This window comes from Ciconia boyciana, chromosome 10, assembly GCF_034638445.1.
Source record: "Ciconia boyciana chromosome 10, ASM3463844v1, whole genome shotgun sequence".
In the NCBI taxonomy this organism is placed as follows: Eukaryota; Metazoa; Chordata; class Aves; order Ciconiiformes; family Ciconiidae; genus Ciconia; species Ciconia boyciana.
Window position 1 is genome coordinate 13,413,271 of NC_132943.1, and position 17,702 is coordinate 13,430,972.

General features: G+C 41.8%; 1 protein-coding gene across 1 annotated transcript in view; it reads left to right on the forward strand.

Annotated features, from left to right (window-relative positions):
* SEMA5B (semaphorin 5B) overlaps positions 1 to 17,702 on the forward strand; it is a 275,812-nt gene that overhangs the window by 165,706 nt on the left and 92,404 nt on the right. Inside the window, exon 6 of the mRNA XM_072874250.1 lies at positions 6,247 to 6,292. Within this exon, the coding sequence (XP_072730351.1) occupies positions 6,247 to 6,292 (46 nt within the window). The remainder of the gene's footprint in view (positions 1 to 6,246; positions 6,293 to 17,702) is intronic.

The following is a 17,702-nucleotide window of genomic DNA, read 5'->3' on the forward strand; positions in this document are numbered from 1 at the left end:
CGTATTACCCAAAGGACCCTGTTCTGTTAATCCTTTTTCTTATTATCTACACTGTGACAGTTGTGAGTCCCTCTTGCAGACCTGGGTCCTGATTGCAGCACAATCCCCCCCCAAGGAGGGGAAGTGGAGAGGGAGGTGCTGATCTCTCCTCCCCGGTATCCAGTGACAGGACACATGGGAATGGTTCAGAGCTGCGCCAGGGCAGGTTTAGACTGGACATTAGGAAGCATTTCTTCACCAAGAGGGTGGTCAAACCCCGGAACAGGCTTCCTAGAGAGGTGGTCGATGCCCCAAGCCTGTCAGTGCTTAAGAGGCATTTGGACAGTGCCCTTAACAACATGCTTTAACTTCTGGTCAGCCCTGAATTGGTCAGGCAGTGGGACTAGGTGATCGTTGTAGGTCCCTTCCAACTGGAATAGTCTATTCTATTCTATTCTATTCTACAAGCACGGGAAATGCCTTCCCAGAGCACCACGAGCTTACCTGAGTCTCCAGTGCCTCACCTGGACTGTGTTGGATGACTGTTTCAGTGCAATAATAGCCCCCAAAGGGAGAGCGACTCTTCACTCAGTTCTCTTCAGCTTTCCCTAAACGTGTTTTTTTGTTTTGGTTTGGTTTTTTTTTTGCATGATCAAATATTATTATCAGCTTCTGTTGGCTTTGTTGCTACTTGCAGGGTAATTGTCTGCGTACAAAGAGAGGGGGCTTGAGATAGCCTGCCCTGTAACAAGGGAGGGGTGAGCTTCTCATGTCTACTATAAGGTGCAGGCAAGTAGCAACATGCGAGCAGGTGTACATGTCTTGTAGTGATACAGACCAGCTAAGATAAGGCAGCATGTTGTTGGTCTCTGTGTGCGTGTCAAAGTCCTCAGTGGTTCTGGTGGTGGTCAGCATTAGGGATCTCGTGGCTCCCAATTTGCTAGCAGGGGTTGCTCTGAAGCACAGAGAGGTTATCTTACCTGCTTGGTGTGTGTGGAGGGGGACAGAGTTGGGAAATGTGAGCAAACCTCTCTCATTTAAATGGAAAAAAGAATCTGAAGCTAGAGTAGCCTTTCATTTACACCTGTTCAGTCCATCGACTGCAGGGATGTTCTTCCTGATCTACCACAGCAGAACTGAAAAGCATGCTCTCTTTTAATTAGAAGAAAGCACCTTTTAATCAGCCAGCACAGTGCTGACAGGTGTAGTGCCTGAAAAGAGGCCTGAACAAGAGTCTGAAGCATGTTGCAACTCTTATAATTTCAGAACTCCTAAGAGGAAGGGTCTCTGCTATTATTCAAGCACTCTTGTTATGTGGCTTCCCATTGGAAAGGCTTAATTTGTCTTGTAGCTCTGTTGCTCAGTGGCATCGTAGACGAAGTGCTTTGCCTTCACTGTAAATTGTTTCAAGGCCAGGCAATGTGTGAACAAGTGCATGGGCATCGTGTTACAAAGTTCATCCGAGGTGCGCTTGGCTGTATGAAATAAACACTTAATAAGCAGCTTTGACTTGGGAATGTCACGGCAAGCAGATTTAAGTGGGTATATTCTCCCACCCTTCCTTGAAACACATCTCAGCTGCTCTCCTGCTGTTCTGGTACGTATGCTTTGTGGTACCAGGCACAGTGAGCACTTAATCATTTTACAAGGCAGCCAAATACAAATTACGAAGCCAATTAACAAATACTTTCATCTACAGGATTTATACTGCAGCTTGGCTCTGCTCGTATGCAGACTAGCATAGAGGGCCCAGTTCGGGAAAGTAATTCGACATGTACTCAATTTCCATGAGTGTAAATGGCACTTCAGCACAGGTTTACATGCTGTGCCCCAACTTTGGGGGAAAGTTGTTCTCCTACCCAGGGCATAGACTAATGGACCAGGAGATCAGCTCCTGGTTTTCTGCAGATATTCTCTGTGATGCTGGCTAAGCTGCTCAGTCTGTGCTTTAAATTTAAATGAGAATGATGTCTCTTTTTCACTCTTCTGTATATATTTAAAGGCAAATTCTTCAAGACTGGGTTGTATAGAGCAGGAGGGTCTTTATAGCAGCTAACTTCATATATCTGAGCTAGGGGATAATATCCCCCTGCAATCAGAGGTGACAGAGAGAGGATCTACCCTCAGGTTGTTTAAATAGGCATCTGCTGTGAATCAGTCTCCAGAGGAACCACCATCAACCCACTCTGTGTCTTAATGCAACAAAACCACAGTCTTGGCTGAGACTTCAGGGTATTACTGTTTAACATGGGCATTTTCAGAAATGCACTGATGTTCCTGAATAATAAGGTTAGTAGTAATAATAGTTAGCAGTTTGAAGCACCTTTTAATGTGTATAATACCGTTTGTCCCAGAGTACTTGGAGGAGTGCAGTCGCTTGCTCTGGAGGTGGCTGAAATGCAGCCAACTCTGGGATGAAACAAAGCTCGTGTTTTAATACCATGGAGTGAAGTTACATGACCTTTTAGGACAGAAAGTGAGTAAGAAGGTTGTCCTATCCCTCCAAGTTTGTGCACCAGCTTTTTATACAGGAGAAAGAGGTTATTAGAATAGCTGGTTGCACCAGGCAATCGCTCTTCTGGCCTAGTCCAGATGGGTTTAATTTAAGAGAGAAAGGAATTAGCCAATGTTCACTTACAAGACAAAATGGCAGAAAAAAAAGAAAAAAAAAGACCAAGATGGCACCTCATCCATTCATGCAGAGATCTCAGTGTTCTCATATATTTCTTAATCCTACTCTTTCAGCTGCTTTAAATTATAGTTCAGCAAGGTATTAAACAGACATAACTTCAAACACAAGCAGAAAAAAGGACACAAATGGGGCAATTCTAGGTACAATAAACCACGCCTGTCATTCAGAGACCTTGCTCATTCTTGGACTGAAATTGCAGTTAAAATGCAATTCATAAAAATGGCACTGTCTTATTCAGCAGATCTTTCCCCTTGGCTTTTTACTCCTGGTATAGTTTTACAGAACAAGTATGGTTATAAAAGAGCATGTTATTAATTAAGGATTAGTCAGTTTTAGCTGAGCAGGTCAACTGGAGTCTGGAGGTGTCTCTGATAGCCTGGTCTGCCTACCGGTGTTGGTGTTACTGCTGATGAGATGTGAGAAGGATCAAACAAACAAAAAGAAACTGCCAGTGGCTGTGCAGACACCAGGTGAGGCAAGCTGATGAAAAATGTAGGAACCCTTCTTTCTGTAAGAAAGCCACAAGGTCAGACTTAGAGAGCTGAGGTTAGTATGAAGCTTTTGGAAGATCATTGTGCTATTCACATTAGTACTATGTTCCTGCATGGTTTAGGTCTCAGCCACCTGAGGGATCTCACCCCTGACGCTTTGTCTAGGTGCTACACAGCAGTCACTGAGAGGACAGAGACTGGCTTTATTTAAATGGACACTATTAGTGTCTGCGTCTGTTTTGGCTGAGTGCAATGAAAATTGTGTCCTTTAGATATGTCTATTCCATTAAAGATATTTTGGTTGAATTTGCTCTGCAGTGCTATCAGGGAAAAAACCGCTAATATTAAAATTTATTACTCAGTCAAACTGTCCAGCTTTTTACAAGACTAAAACAAGGAGCTGAAATCTGCATTATAAGGCTTCCAAAATCGATGCATTTAAATAGCATGCTTAACAACAGGATAGCAACTTCAAGTCCCTAGTTATGAGAATTTCTCCTTAGGGTGTTGTAAGATTGGAGGCCAGTGACATGCTTAACTTTTCCAGGAGAAGGCTTATTCCATGATATCTCATGTCCTGGAATTGCATTAATATTTTGGTGACAGTAGCATGTGCTTTTCTAAGGGAGCTAAGTCAGATCAGTCACTGGCTAAGAATTTACCTCCATTTTGAAATTTTAGCTGTATGTAAGCTTAGTGCCTCTGGTCTGCTGCATTGTCCTGGTTTTGGCTGGGATAGAGTTGATATTCTTCCTAGTAGCTGGTATAGTGCTGTGTTTTGGATTTAGGATGAGAATAATGTGATAACACACTGATGTTTTAGTTGTTGCTAAGCAGTGTTTATAGTAAGTCAAGGTTTTCATGGTTTTCAGCTTTCCATACTCTGCCAGCAAGGAGGTGCACAAGAAGTTGGGAGGGAGTATAGCCAGGACAGCTGGTCCAAACTGGCCAAAGGGCTATTCCATACCATATGACATTGTGCTCAGTATATAAGCTGGGGGGAGTTGGCCGGGGGGCAGCAATCACTGCTTGGGGACAGGCTGGGAGTCAGTTGGTGGGTGGTGAGCAGTTGTATCACTTGTTTTTCCCGAGTTTTGTTCCTCTCTCTCTCTTTTGTTATTTTCCTTTCCATTACAATTTTTATATTATTATTATTATTGTTGTTGTTGTTATTCAATTAGTAAACTTTTCTTATCTCAACCCACAAGTTTCCTCATTTTTACCCTTCCAATTCTCTCCCCCCTCCCACTGAGGGCGGGGGGGTGAGCGAGCGGCTGTGTGGTGCTTAGTTGCCTGCCAGGGTTAAACCACGACATGCATGCACCTGCAGGACATAATATTTCAGTCTGCAGCTGATGCTAAAGAGTCAATAACAAATTACTTGGGAAAGTATGGCAGCCCTTTGAGACAGAGTAGGGTTTCAGACTGTACAAAAGAACTGCTGGATCTCCAGTGGTAGGACTAGGAAAGAAGATGGATATTTTGTGTGTGTGTGTACTTCTCTGCGTACTTACAGGAGGTATAATAATTACTGATATATTTTGTTCAGATATATGGGTCTCATTCTTCTCTGGGTAACCAGTCCCAGTATAGAATAGGGTGGTGCAAATCAGACCAAATCAGAGCTACGCTGGCTGAAGATTTGGTACTAGGAGTTTGACTTCCTGAGTTCCCCATCATCCTTGTTCCCTTTCTTCTTTATTGACAGTCAGCAGCAGTTGAGACCTTTCGATTTATTGATAGAACTGGGATAAAGTATATAGGCAACTCTATAATTATGACAGGTGATATACAAGTGAGAGATAACATAAGAAGGAAAAATTGCTCAAGCCTTGTAGTGGTCATTGTGGCCCAATATGAATTTCTCGTATGTCAAAGTTTGAATAACTTTCTTTGTGTGGGCAGAGTGTGCTACTGACTACAGACCCTAAACAAGACTCTTCAGAAGAGTCCTTAGGACCTTTTCATCAGTATAGGAGCTTTCCACTGACTTCTCTGACTTTACTGACCTAAGACTGGAACGTGATTTTCTACTAGGTAGGGGAATGTCCATATACTGGCACTTCTGGAGCGGATGAAGCTATCTCATCGAAGCTGCACTTTCTACTATTTAAATAGAGCCACCTCCAAAAGCATAGTTCACCTGGTATAGTATAATTGTGTCTTCTCTGGGAGACTGTGGTGACAGGGATGTTGGAAAAGCATCACAGCTCTTTAGACCCTCTGACAGATGGCATGCAAAAATATGAACTTAGATGTGGCCAAAACCCTCAAGCACACAATCAAGTCTGTGTGGCTTAATATGTCACCTGATTCCTGGTAACTGCATTGTCTTAGCAAGCAAAAATGTGAGATAAATCCTGTTAACTAAGCCTCATCCATAGATGTTTATGCAAACGTGTGTTCCCTCCTATTTGTGATGGGATATGAACACGCAGAAGGAGGGTTACAGGAGCTCAGCTTATGTGTGGTATCTCATGCTACAGTGACTTCTGTCAGGAATTCCCTCGCTTTGCCTGTGGAGATGCCATAACAGGGGGATTGGGAGTATCTGCAGTCACTGCCTTGATTTCCCTGATGGTTTTCTGTGCAGAGAGATTCTGCTGAGAAGTATCTGCTCTCTTCTCCTCCTTTTCCACAAAGTCCTGAATGGGAGCGCCCACAAGGACAGGCTTGGGGGGAGCATACTACAGGAGTCAGCTTTGCTCCAGCTGGCTTCTGTCCAACCCCAGTTTTCTCAGAATGCAGAGAAAAACATGAGCACAGCCCATACAGGACTTCACCCAAAGCCCTTTGAGGGTTTGGAAACAGTCCCTGTGTTGTTGGGATTTCATTGTGGCTCTTCATTCTAAGTTCTGGAATATTTTACTCCAGACCTGCTCAGAACTTTGTTATGAGGTTCACTAAGACACTGATGAGCAATGGGCATATAACTATTTTTGCATTCTGTGGAGAGGAGTCTGAGAAAAGCTCATTGTCTGTAGAAATGAATGACCAAAAACTGTGACTTGCTTTTATAACTTTTCCCTTCCTTCCTTCCTTTGGTAGCCTAATGGTTTGTAATTTTTCTGCTTGTTTATGCAGGAACTACCTCTTCAGACTTAGTCTACACAACGTTTCTCTTATTCAGGTATGTTCACTTTTTACTCTCTTGTTTTATTTGACTTGCTAGTGAATGTTCTGTAATATTTGATGTACATTTTCCGAAGGCTGTATAGTGTAAATTTGCGCAGAGTGATGGAGCAGGGAGAAGACAAAGTCAGAACCAGATGCTTGTTCCCACTCCAATGATAATCCTGGGGGAAGGGTTCTTCTACACTCGCCCATTTGGACAGCTCTCTCTGCTCTTGATTCTTGAGTGTTTAGGTGGTAACAGGATCTGCCACAAAGATGGCGTCTTAAGGAACAAAGCATGTAGTGTGACTGATACAGCCTTAAACACAACAATCAATAGAAATCCTTGGCTTTCATCAGAGGACATGTCAGCAACATGTCGGAGAAGCTTTTACTATTCTTGTCCATCCTTATTTTTAGCCATTGTTGGCCTTTGTGAACATGGATTGCTGAGGAGCTGTGTTTTGCTGAGTGCATTACTAAAACCAAGATTGGACTTGCAAGCATTCAGGAGGCAAAATGGGTTGTAAAATGTATGTTACCCATGGCAGGATGGAGGCAAAGCAGCTAAAGTTTGAAAGGGCTTGCAAATATCCGGCAGTATTAGGACTTTTCCTCCCACTGCACTGAATCTGGAATTGAAAGATGCAGCAAAAATTGTTAGTGAAAACCCCAACTGCTTATCTTTAAATAAATAAATGCCTGTGCTCTGGGATATTTACGATATTCCACAGTTGCTAGAGCACCAAAGATGTATTCAGCATTTTTCAGACAGACTAAAGGGCCTTCCTCCTGTACCTGACCAGGCAAAGAAGCCATTAGACTAATATTGCCAGCCATTCCCATATGCACAAGCCTTTTGCTGTTAGTAGGAGTTACAAGTATAGATGGAGAGAAGAAAAGATGTTTAATGGTTGTAAAATGCATTGAATCTTCCTTTAAAAGGAAAACAAAGTCCGGAGTTACCAATGACAACAATAAAGAGTTAGAGAAGCTGATACTCCCATTTGGCAGGAGTTTCCCTTTGCAGAGCCATATTAGCATGGCTGGAAGGCTTCCAGCGAGCACACAGGAGAGGCAAGTCTCTGTAGTGATGCGAGGTGTCATACCTTCTGCAATGCCTGTTGTCACACTGCCTGACACAGCCTCTTGTGCTTGTCAGACGAGGGATCCCCTTCCACGAAACCCAATTGTGAATCTCCCTTATACACTTCTGAAGTCAGGCTTGGCTTGGGCCCTTTTCAGTGCAGCGAGTTTCCTTTCCTACACTGCAAAGCATGGGAAGTCTCCTTCTATGGCACTGGAGGATGCTGTGGGATCTCCGGTTAACATAATGAGCTTAGTTTGCTCCTGCTTTCTGGGTGTATCCGGTCACTTTGCCAAGACTTTTTGCATGACAAAGAGAGCATGGAATTATGTTGACACACGTGTTGGGAATGATGGAAGTGATTGTTTCCCGACCTAATGGTTGCCTAAGTAGCTGCTTGGCTTGTCTCCATAAAGCACATGATGTGGCTTAGAGGCACCCCCCCCACCTTCCCTTCGCCGTGCATCATTTTAAAGATCAGATCAGAAAGCAAGACAAGAAATGCAAGGAATTTGCAGTTAGTTCTATAAGGGGTGAGAATGCAGTTTAAGAAGTAATCGCAATGCTAATTTGGGTTGTTTTGTATCTCCTCTTTGCTTGTAAGTAAAATACAGTGTGGATCTTGTCAGGCCTGATTTGGGGATAGTTTTTCATCCTGAGATTGTGGTCTGATTTATTTCTGCTCGTGGGACTTATTCTTCAGGTTGCCAGCTGTGCTAAGTCTGCTTCAAGGTGCAGGATTGTGTTGACAGATGTCTGCTCCCTTGCATTTGTATTTCCATGAGGTGAGGGCATTTGTACTTCCATGAGGAGCACAGTCTACAGAAACAGCAGGATATGCTGGTTGTGGGGCAAAGCCTGGCAGTGTGAGGAATATACCTCTCTACAGCAGGGTTAGGTGACGTTTAAAGCTGTTTTTCACCCAGTGTTCTTGTGCAATCCACTATATCCCAAGGCTGCACTGTCCCTGTGGGGAAAAGGCAAGGGCACATTTCAGCCCCACAGCTGTCATGGAAAGGAGAGGAGGCCAGGGTGTCCCTGTGAAGGAGATGACTCTTAATTGTCTTTTCAGCAAGGGTGGCAACAGCATCTTGCAGGAGCAAAATCCCTGTGACGCCACTTGCTAGCACAGCAAATTCAGTACTTTAGTGTCTCATTCTGTAATGGGTGGATTTACTAGCTCACTCTATCTAATGCATGTTTTCCTTGACAGTTATCTATTCTTTAACCAGAAAAAGAATATTTCCCACCATTGACCAGGCCATAATGTTTTTCATCACAGCATTACTTTATTCATTGCTTTCCAATGGGAATAAATTCTTCTTTTTCTGGATTATAATCCCCTTTATGAATATTGTATATCACAAACCCAGTGTTAACCATGTTGTTACTCTCTGATTTTAGAAAGGTTTTAAGCTCCCAGACTTCAAAAGACTGTGCTCTTTCCTTCTACCTGTTGAATGACTGTGGATGCCTTTCATTTAATCCCAATGCAAAATCAAGTAAAATGAGCAATTCTCCACCAACTCCAAGGATTGTTTTGTGAAACCATCACTCCTGAAAATACATTTTAGAAGTCTTTAGTTCCAGAAGCTAAAGTTATGGTATTACTCCTGAATCTGTGTTGGGCTGCCATTAGTATAAACTTAATTTTGTAATCTCCACAGCAAAGAACACTCCGGAGTATCATGTAGCCACTCCACATAGTTGAGATGGGAACTTATTGTCTTGGAATTGCAGTAGACTAAAAGACAGAATTTAGCATTATGTGGGGAAGTTACTGGGTAAGAGCTGTGTAAAAAGATAACATAAATCTTTGTGTTGCAATTTCAGGGGAGGGGAGGAAGACAAGTAGATTTTAGGATGTGTCAGCTGTTGGACCATATTATACTTTCATAAAGGGGTCATTTCCTTTCTTAGCTCCTAGCTCTTTGTCTTGGATTCCTTCTCCAGAACTAGATGCTTTTGTCCCTGCTGCTCTACCATGTGCCAAAGTTTGCTCCTGACTTTGAATTTTCTCTTGGTTCTGCTGAGGTTGTTTCTCCAAGACTGTAGCACTGAGATTTTACATGAGAACTAGTGAGTGGAGTGGAGCAGGAACTGAAGCAGAACAAACTCGTTTCCTGCTTTGCAGAACAAAATGTCCCAACTTTGCTGAGTTCCCCCCCCCTTCCCCTCCTCCTCGTTTCTAAAATGTGTTTCAGAAATTCCATTCGGGACTTGAGAAACTTTTCACCAGATGAGTTTTAGTTGCATGAGAAACTTTGGTGGTGGTTAATTTTTTTTTTTTTTGGGCTGAATGTCAATATCCAGAAGGAAATTGGGGCCAAGGTATTTTGGGGATCACTTGTGTTTTTTTCTGCCTTTCTTGCCAAAATTGAGGCACATTGTTAAAGAATTTCTGAAAATCAGCATCTTGAGATGCCCCAGGTGGGGTATTCAAAAGCACATATTAATTTTGGAAACTTTAGCATGTAGCATTCAAATTCTTGCAGCAATAAATGTAATTTTAAAATGGTTACTGTTCTTAATCTTTTAGCATCTTTTTAAACAAAATCCCTGCAACATGGTTCATCTCCATCTTTAAACAGTCCACTTTTATGCATTGTAAGCTCTAAATATTAGACATTTTATAGAACACATTTTTAAAATTATGTACACTTGGAGCACATGCTGTTTAATTTACTCATGGGCTTGAAACAAGGTTAGCTCCTAATCTGCAGCTTTCACAGTGAGGCCATAGAAAAGTCCGTTTTATACTGGAGTTTGTAATTAATAGAGTAGGTGGAAGGGTCATTTTAAAAACATAAGCCTTTGAGCAAATTTAAAAAAATGCACAATGCTGATTAGGACTTCTTAGCAAGGAATGCTATCCTCTGGTGTGTGTTAAAAGCAGGCTGCTTGGCATGCATTTCATAAATCCCAGTGCAGTGCCTACCCTCTGTTCACCCTGATTTTACCTGGAACTTAGAGTTCTCAATAGAACTGAGTGGGAAATGATTTTTCCAACCTTTGTGAGATGCCAAGATATTTTGCACTGAGATGAAAACAAGACTTTTTGACATCTTTGTAAAATCTGAAAGAGAAGGAGATAGACACATGGTTACTTGGGATGCAAATATTCTGGGTCAAGTTATTTTCTGAAGCATCAAGGGAGAGGATTTGAATGTGCATTTCTCCCATCTCAAGCGTTTGACCTGGTTTGTTTGGGGCATCTTTTTTCCTTTCCTTTCCTTCATGTTTGTGGCCAAAAATTTCCCTCTGGATCCAAGGTTCCCTTCTAGACTCTTGTCTGATAAGTTTAATAGAAACTGTTAGGATTTTGTAAAATGTTTTTATTTCAATTATTTTTTTAATGGAAGATCTCTTGTGGAAAAGTTTCTAACCAGCCCTGTGAAGTTTGTATGCTGACCAGTTTTGTTATATCATCTTAATAGTATTTAAAATACTTCAAGAGTATGTATGTATTCCCTTTCTTAAAAACAAACTGTATTTTAACAGAATATGAAAGAATAAATGGGTGCACCTATTGCAAAACTATTTGGAAGACATAAGTTATTTAATCCATTAAGAAAGACACAGAATTTTGAGATGAACATATGCTTTAATTAACAATCTAATATTTTTTCCTGAGGACAAAAACATTGAGAGAAGACTAAGTTCAGAGACAGAGCATGTTAGTTCCCCAATAGTCATAACTCTCAATCTGGTGGGATTGCCTGTGGAGGTAAGCACTGTCCAGTACCACCTGAGCTGCCAGAATCTAGATCTCCAATTACAGAGCTACAATTACCCCACTGCAAGACATGAAAATGCTACAAAACACACGACTTTATTTGCTTTTTAAATTTAGCTCCAAATTTATAAATTGAGAGCACGTACATTCATGTGAGCACTTTGGAGAATGTTACCCAGTCACTAGGGCATAACTTGATGAACTTCTCAGTCCCACTGGAGGCGTAAGACTTAAACCCAAGCTTAAAGTTAGCAGTATGCTTAACCACCATCAACTCTTAAGCTTGATAGAAAACTTATTGAAAGATTTTTTTTTCTTGTTGCTGTCATGGGTCTTTGGGATGGGTATTTTTTCAAACCCAAAATAGGGACAAAACATTTCCGTATGGTCCTGTAGCAGATGAACGGCAGCTATGTATCCAGTGCATTTCCAGTAAGGACAGTTTTACTCCAGTTTTTCTTCCCTTAATCTAAGAAGCAGAAGCATCCCTGCTACAGAGATGAGGCTCTTAAACTGCACAGCTGCTCCTGAAGACATACTTCCCTCCCTGCTAGTCCCTGGAGGGATCTTTAACTCTGTGGCATAATCACTGGTAAATCAACAGTACCTATCAACAAAGTATAGTTAATAATAATAAAATTTGCCTATCGGTCCTCAATATGTCACACAGCAACAAATGGAACAGGTTTCCTATTTTGCACTTTGAATAAAACCGAGCATTAAATGCATTATTTTCTACTTATTTAGGGCTCAGTAGTGCCACATTTATGTGTGCTGATGAGAAACATGCTCTGCAACTGTATAAAAGTGTGAGGAGAGGTGGCAGAGTTTAACTTGGTTTTTCTCTGGATAGCTGAATAAAATATGATAAACAAAACCAACGGGGAGTAGTGAGTAATATAGTTCACAGCACAAATTGTCACTCAAGTAATCTTTCCTGGTGAAAATACTTTACTGGGAAATTTTAAAGATTCAGAATACGTTCACAAAACCCTGGCACTCATCAGAAAACTTACAAATAATAGATAAATCTTACATCCCCAAGAGATGCTGGGTAGGCACCAGACGGGGCCTGGAGGGCCCAAATTCGTACTGCTGGCTCTGCCCGCGGGCACCTGTCTGGTTTATCTGCCTGGCGTTTGCTCGCGTGCAAAATAGGGATGTAGCACTCCTTTATAAAGTGCTGTGAGTTTTTGTCAATAAAAAGAGGTAAAAGTATTGTATTTCCGACTTACTTGCAGAAACATCCTTGAGCCAGAGCAGTTCCTATTTTTCAAAATATCCTTTCAAAAATCATGAGGAAGCCAGGCATTGATATGACAGCGCAAACCCATGGGTGCTCAGAATTTGGCCCAACATTGCTGAAGATATTTATTTATTCAGTCTATTTGGAGTGTCAAGATTATCATCCAATTTAAAATCCAGTTTGGGAAGTAATTTTGGGAAAGAGTGAGAATACTTTGCGTATCTTCATGTACCATTGAGCCACCTGACAGGAACTCCATTTTGAAATGTTCAGGAATAAGCTTCACTTTCCAGAAGTAATTTTCTTAAAAGCAGTTTATTATTTGTTTCTTGCAGATTCCCAGATACTTCTTTGAATTATATGGCACATATTTCTAGAGAAAGCATTTATTTCTTTATTTTCAGGCCAATGCAGTTCCCTCATTTAAAAACATAATCAAAACATCTACTAGGGCAGATGCAGTCTTTAATATGTGGCTCATAGCTGAGTTATGATTGTCACATATTTTATCAGTACGCTACTTTTTTTTATTAACAGATTAACATATAAATCTATTCATAAATCACCTTCCAAAGCTGCACCTAAAACCTCTCACTCTCAGCTTAGAGGTTTAAAGCTATTCCATAATAAAGCTTATATTGGCTGAACAAACTTTCTGGCAAATTCAGCTTTTTATTCTTATGGTTTCAGGTTCCCAAATCAAATCTACTCCCTGACTACACCCTTCCTTAAAATGACTGATCAGATCAGGAGTGAGATTGCGGCTTTCAGGTGCAGGTGTGCCTTCCCAGGATTTATCTAAGAGAGAAATTTCTACCTGGAGTGGGAGATGGGGGAAGAAAACACGGCATGTCAGACTGGAGGTGAAGGCCACATGTCTGAAGGCCACACTTCATCCTCCAAGGATGCGCTTCTCCAGCTCCTCACTGCAGGGAATGGTAGTCTTTAATAGGCTCCGGCATATGCGGTTGGGAACCAACCTTCTGCTGATGTTACTCATCAGGTGAAATTCAGAGAGCAGAGAAAGCAAATCTCTTCTCACACTTCGTAGCATTGAGTGATTTCTGAACACAACGTCCCCTCTGTCTGAGAGAACCCAACTCAGGAGTTCATTTATAGCCAGCAAAGCTTTTAAGCCCAGGTTTAGCTTTAAATAAATGCCTGTTTTCCTTTGAGAATTGTCCGAGTTAAGAACATGCCGCATGCTCTACCGAGTGAGAATACGTTTCAATATGTGCATTCATAGATTTGCTAAACTGGCTCAGAGTGCACTGCCTAGTTGTGATCAATGTAATTGCCCTCTAAAGTGAGTATTTAGGCATGGTATAGGAAGTTCTCATATATATTTACATATATATTTTTATAAATACATATGTACGTACCCATACCCAGGAGGATCACATACATAGGGTTGTATAGCACGTGTAGGAGGTTCAGGAGCTATACCTGTCTGGATTCATACTTAGCATTAAGCAGGGCAGCCTTCTTGGAGTCAGTGAAGGCCACGGAGCTGATTTACATCTGGAGGGGAACTACCCTGTTATGCTCACACGGTGAAGTGAGGTTTGTGTGATGACTGTCAGCCATGGATTGCCAGCCCGCTTTCCTGGGTAATTTGTTAGTTGTCATTCCCTCCTTCCCTGCCTCACCTCACCTAAAAGCCAAAATTGCTACAGGAGTTTTGGTCTTTGTCAGCAAACATTATGAGCAGGATTTAGAAACTGAGAATTTAATTAGCTGCTGAAGTCACGTAATGATAACAGTAGCATATTGGGCTCTTTATTTGATAAAACCCTGTCAGGCATTTTATGTGTAGGGAATGAAGACTAATGTTCTTATTCCTTGCAACTTACAGTCAGGACCATTAAACATCCTTTAGAAAGGGGAGAGAAAAAAATGAAAATGGAAAAAAAAAAAAATCCCTTGGACTTGTCATTTCTTGTCAGCAATGTGGCTTCTGTATCTTTGCAAAATGTATTTTGGTTTGCCTATTTACCCCTTTTTCTCTGTGGGCTGCTTCCCACTCCACCCGGCTCCAGGAGGCTCTCAGGGATCTGCGTGTTCTTACGCCCTGGCTGTCCCCTGCCCTGACACACGCACTCATCTGCGGCTGCTGTCAACAAATCCAGCTCTGCAGATGTTCCTGAGAGGCAAATCAGCCTCTTGTTGTGGGCTACACCTTAGCTAAACTGACATTTATATAAACTGAGATTTATATGAAAATATGCTGCTTTTTTATTATTATTACTTCAGGGATGTGGGATATTTTTAGACATGGGAAACATTTATTCTCTAGCTGCAAATGCTGGCTTACCACAAGGCACAGAAAGCCTTTCCTAGTTGCTCCTGTCCCAATTAGGGTGCTCTCATGCGATCGTTAGCGAAGGCTCTAACGCAGAACAGGTTTAATGCAGCACCTTCGCTAAGAGCAGTCAATGTAGCAACAGCAATCTATTGAGTTTCACACGCCAAGCGCAGGGTTCACGCAGTCAGCTCCCGCTTCATGCTTTCCTGGAGAGGAGGTGATACCTCCCGCAGTCTGTCCCCCGTTCAGCGAGCCCGGGTTTGTGGAGGTGGTGAGCTGCCCATCGGTGGAGCCTGGGGAGAGGTCCTGGCACCCTGCTGCAGCCGGCGCCGCAGTTTACCACTTCTCAGTGAAGTGCTCTTCCTACCTGGGACCCAGTGCCCTGACCCGTCCCTGGTGTGGGAGCTGAGCTGCACACGCGGGGAAGTCAGAAGTAAGAGAAGTCCTTGAAAACACAAAGGACTGCATCTTACAAGACGAACAATGGAGTATGTGGGACAATTACTACAAAAAAGCAGCAGTTTCTTTTTTTAAGACTGAGAATACAGAGAAATATCTACATTTTATTCTCAAAGCAGAACTTAAGAGAGATTTAAATGATTCACATCCCTTGCACTGGCTCTCTGCACAGGATTAAGTTTGACCCTAATAGCATCCAGTCATTTATAATGAGAGCATTAAAAAATCACCATTTATTGATTTGCACCTCTCTAAAAGGGCCAGTGAATGACCTCATATGTTTCCTTTAAAACCAACTATTGAGCTCTTAGAAAAAAAGAAAAGAACTATTTTATAGTAAATACATTTCACATCAGTGTGTGCGTTTTTTCCCTAGATAAATAATCTTACTTTTCTCTGTTAGTAACAGTTTAGCTGATGTGTGTTTTACAGCTTCTTTTAAACACAACAGTTCTGAATGACTAATACGAGGGGATTATTGGAGCCTGGAGCTGCACAGCAGAGTCACTAACGTGGCCTGCACAGCTGTTAGCAGAGACCCAGAGCTGGGCAGCAGAGACGGGAACAGTTTGCTGATGGCTCCCACAGGACATCGATCCTGTCTCAGCACAGCAGGCACAGCTTCCCTGAATCCTTTGAGAGCCTCAAAGAGCTTTGGCCTCCAAGGTTTCACCTACCTTCCCCAGGCTGAGCTCAAGGAAAGCACAACCCATGCCCTAAGAGGACAGGGGAGTAAACAGGCACAAACTTGACTAAGCCTATGGCATCTCCAGCCACCTTGACTGGAGAAAGATGGCAAGTTTTCAGGCTCAGAAGCCTTTCTTCAGGGCTGCAGGAGGCAAAGCAAACCTCCGGCTAAACAACATCAGACAGCAGCTGCTGCGAGCTGCCTGCCAATGGGTGGGCACTGGGAGAGGAAGGTTGGGCTGCACCACTGGAGGAGGGTGAGGTTGATATAAATGAGTTGCTGGATGCCACCACAGCTTGAACAGTCAATAGGAACAATGATCTTACAGGTATTCTGCTGTCACTGAAATGCTTCTTTCATCTAAAAGGTACCACGCCATGGTTATAGATACCTGATACCTTTTTAGTGGTAACATGACCGAGTAGAGACTAAGCTATTCTGAGACTGGGGAGACCAAACGTGGGGAGTCAGTGGAAGGAGATATGCAGAAAAATCACATCTTTCTCTCCATTCTCTATAAGGATAGCCTGGACTAGCTACCACACTTGTAGACAGCTGTGGGGAGGTAAGGTGGTTTCCAGCTATCTCCAGTCTGTGCTTTCCTTTCTCCACACGTGAAGCTGAGATAATGATACTTGTCCTTTTGAAGGGCTTTGAAATATGTGGCTTTCTGTTTAAGACCTAAGTATTATACATGATGATATGCACTTGTAAATATAGGGAATTTGCCTTAATCATGAGTCTGCAAAGTTGTTATATTCTGATTCATAGTACATGTAATATTAAGCAGTTGTTATCTTCACCTCTGCTTTCTAGGTAAGCAATTATGCAACTTCAGCATGTCTGCATGCTTAAAATGGACCCATTTTTCACTACTTTTTTCTAAACTTCTTCAATGAAAACCTTTTAATGTAAAAATAGAGTAGCTGGGGTCTAGTAGGGGAAAAATGCAATAAAATGCATCCGTTCAGATAAAAATACTTAAAATATAAATAATTCTGTAAATTTGTTTAAAAAAGAGAACAGCTTGGAAAGAATTTGGAGGGAGGGTTAATAAAAATATGTTTTCATCGGAAACACTTTTGTGTCAGGCATGTGTATCAAATTCCATACATTATTTTAATTACTAATTAATCACTGCAGACAGGAGACAAAGCATGGTTCTGAGGTTTTTCAAATAGAGTGTTTTAATTCCTTATAAGTAAAGGAAAAGGAATAACAGGGCTACAGCCAGTTAAATAGGCTGCAAGGTTGCTCAAAGAGAAGTGATTTAAGCTTTATTAAGAATGACAAAAAAGTTCTTAAGTTAGCCTGGGAGAATTAAGAGACAAACTGCAGTTGCCTAAGAGGAGAGGACTTTGATGCATGGGGCAGAAAGGAATGATCAATGGTTCATAAATATAATAGTGGTAAACACAGTGACAGGAGAAAAAATGTATGTGGCTACTATAATTGTTACAAATTTAGTAGCTTTTGCTGTGAGATCAGTTACTGAGGATTTAAGAACAAGGCAGAAAAAAAAGAAATTTTTTTTTCAATACAAGATAAATGTGAAAGCATTGAAAACCACCAAAAAGGAGTTAGATAGAAGAAACAGAAAGAAGTATGCTGCATTAGTCCTGTTGGACAATCGTTTTGTATTCCCTTACCTTAATTATAAGGTATATTCTCAAAACTCATTTGTGGAATCTTTGACCGTGGTAGAGGTCAAATGCAAATGTGCTGGAGGGGAGGTGAGGGAAGAGCCAGGTGGCGGGGGGATGTAAGGGCAGGACTCAAATGGAAGGAAATTGGAAAATAAATCCTGGGTTGGCAGGAGAGTGCAGACTGGAGAACAGAACAGAGGAGCTGGGAGGAAGGAATAAAAGACACTGCATCAGAGTCATCTTTGCAGGAGAAGGAGCA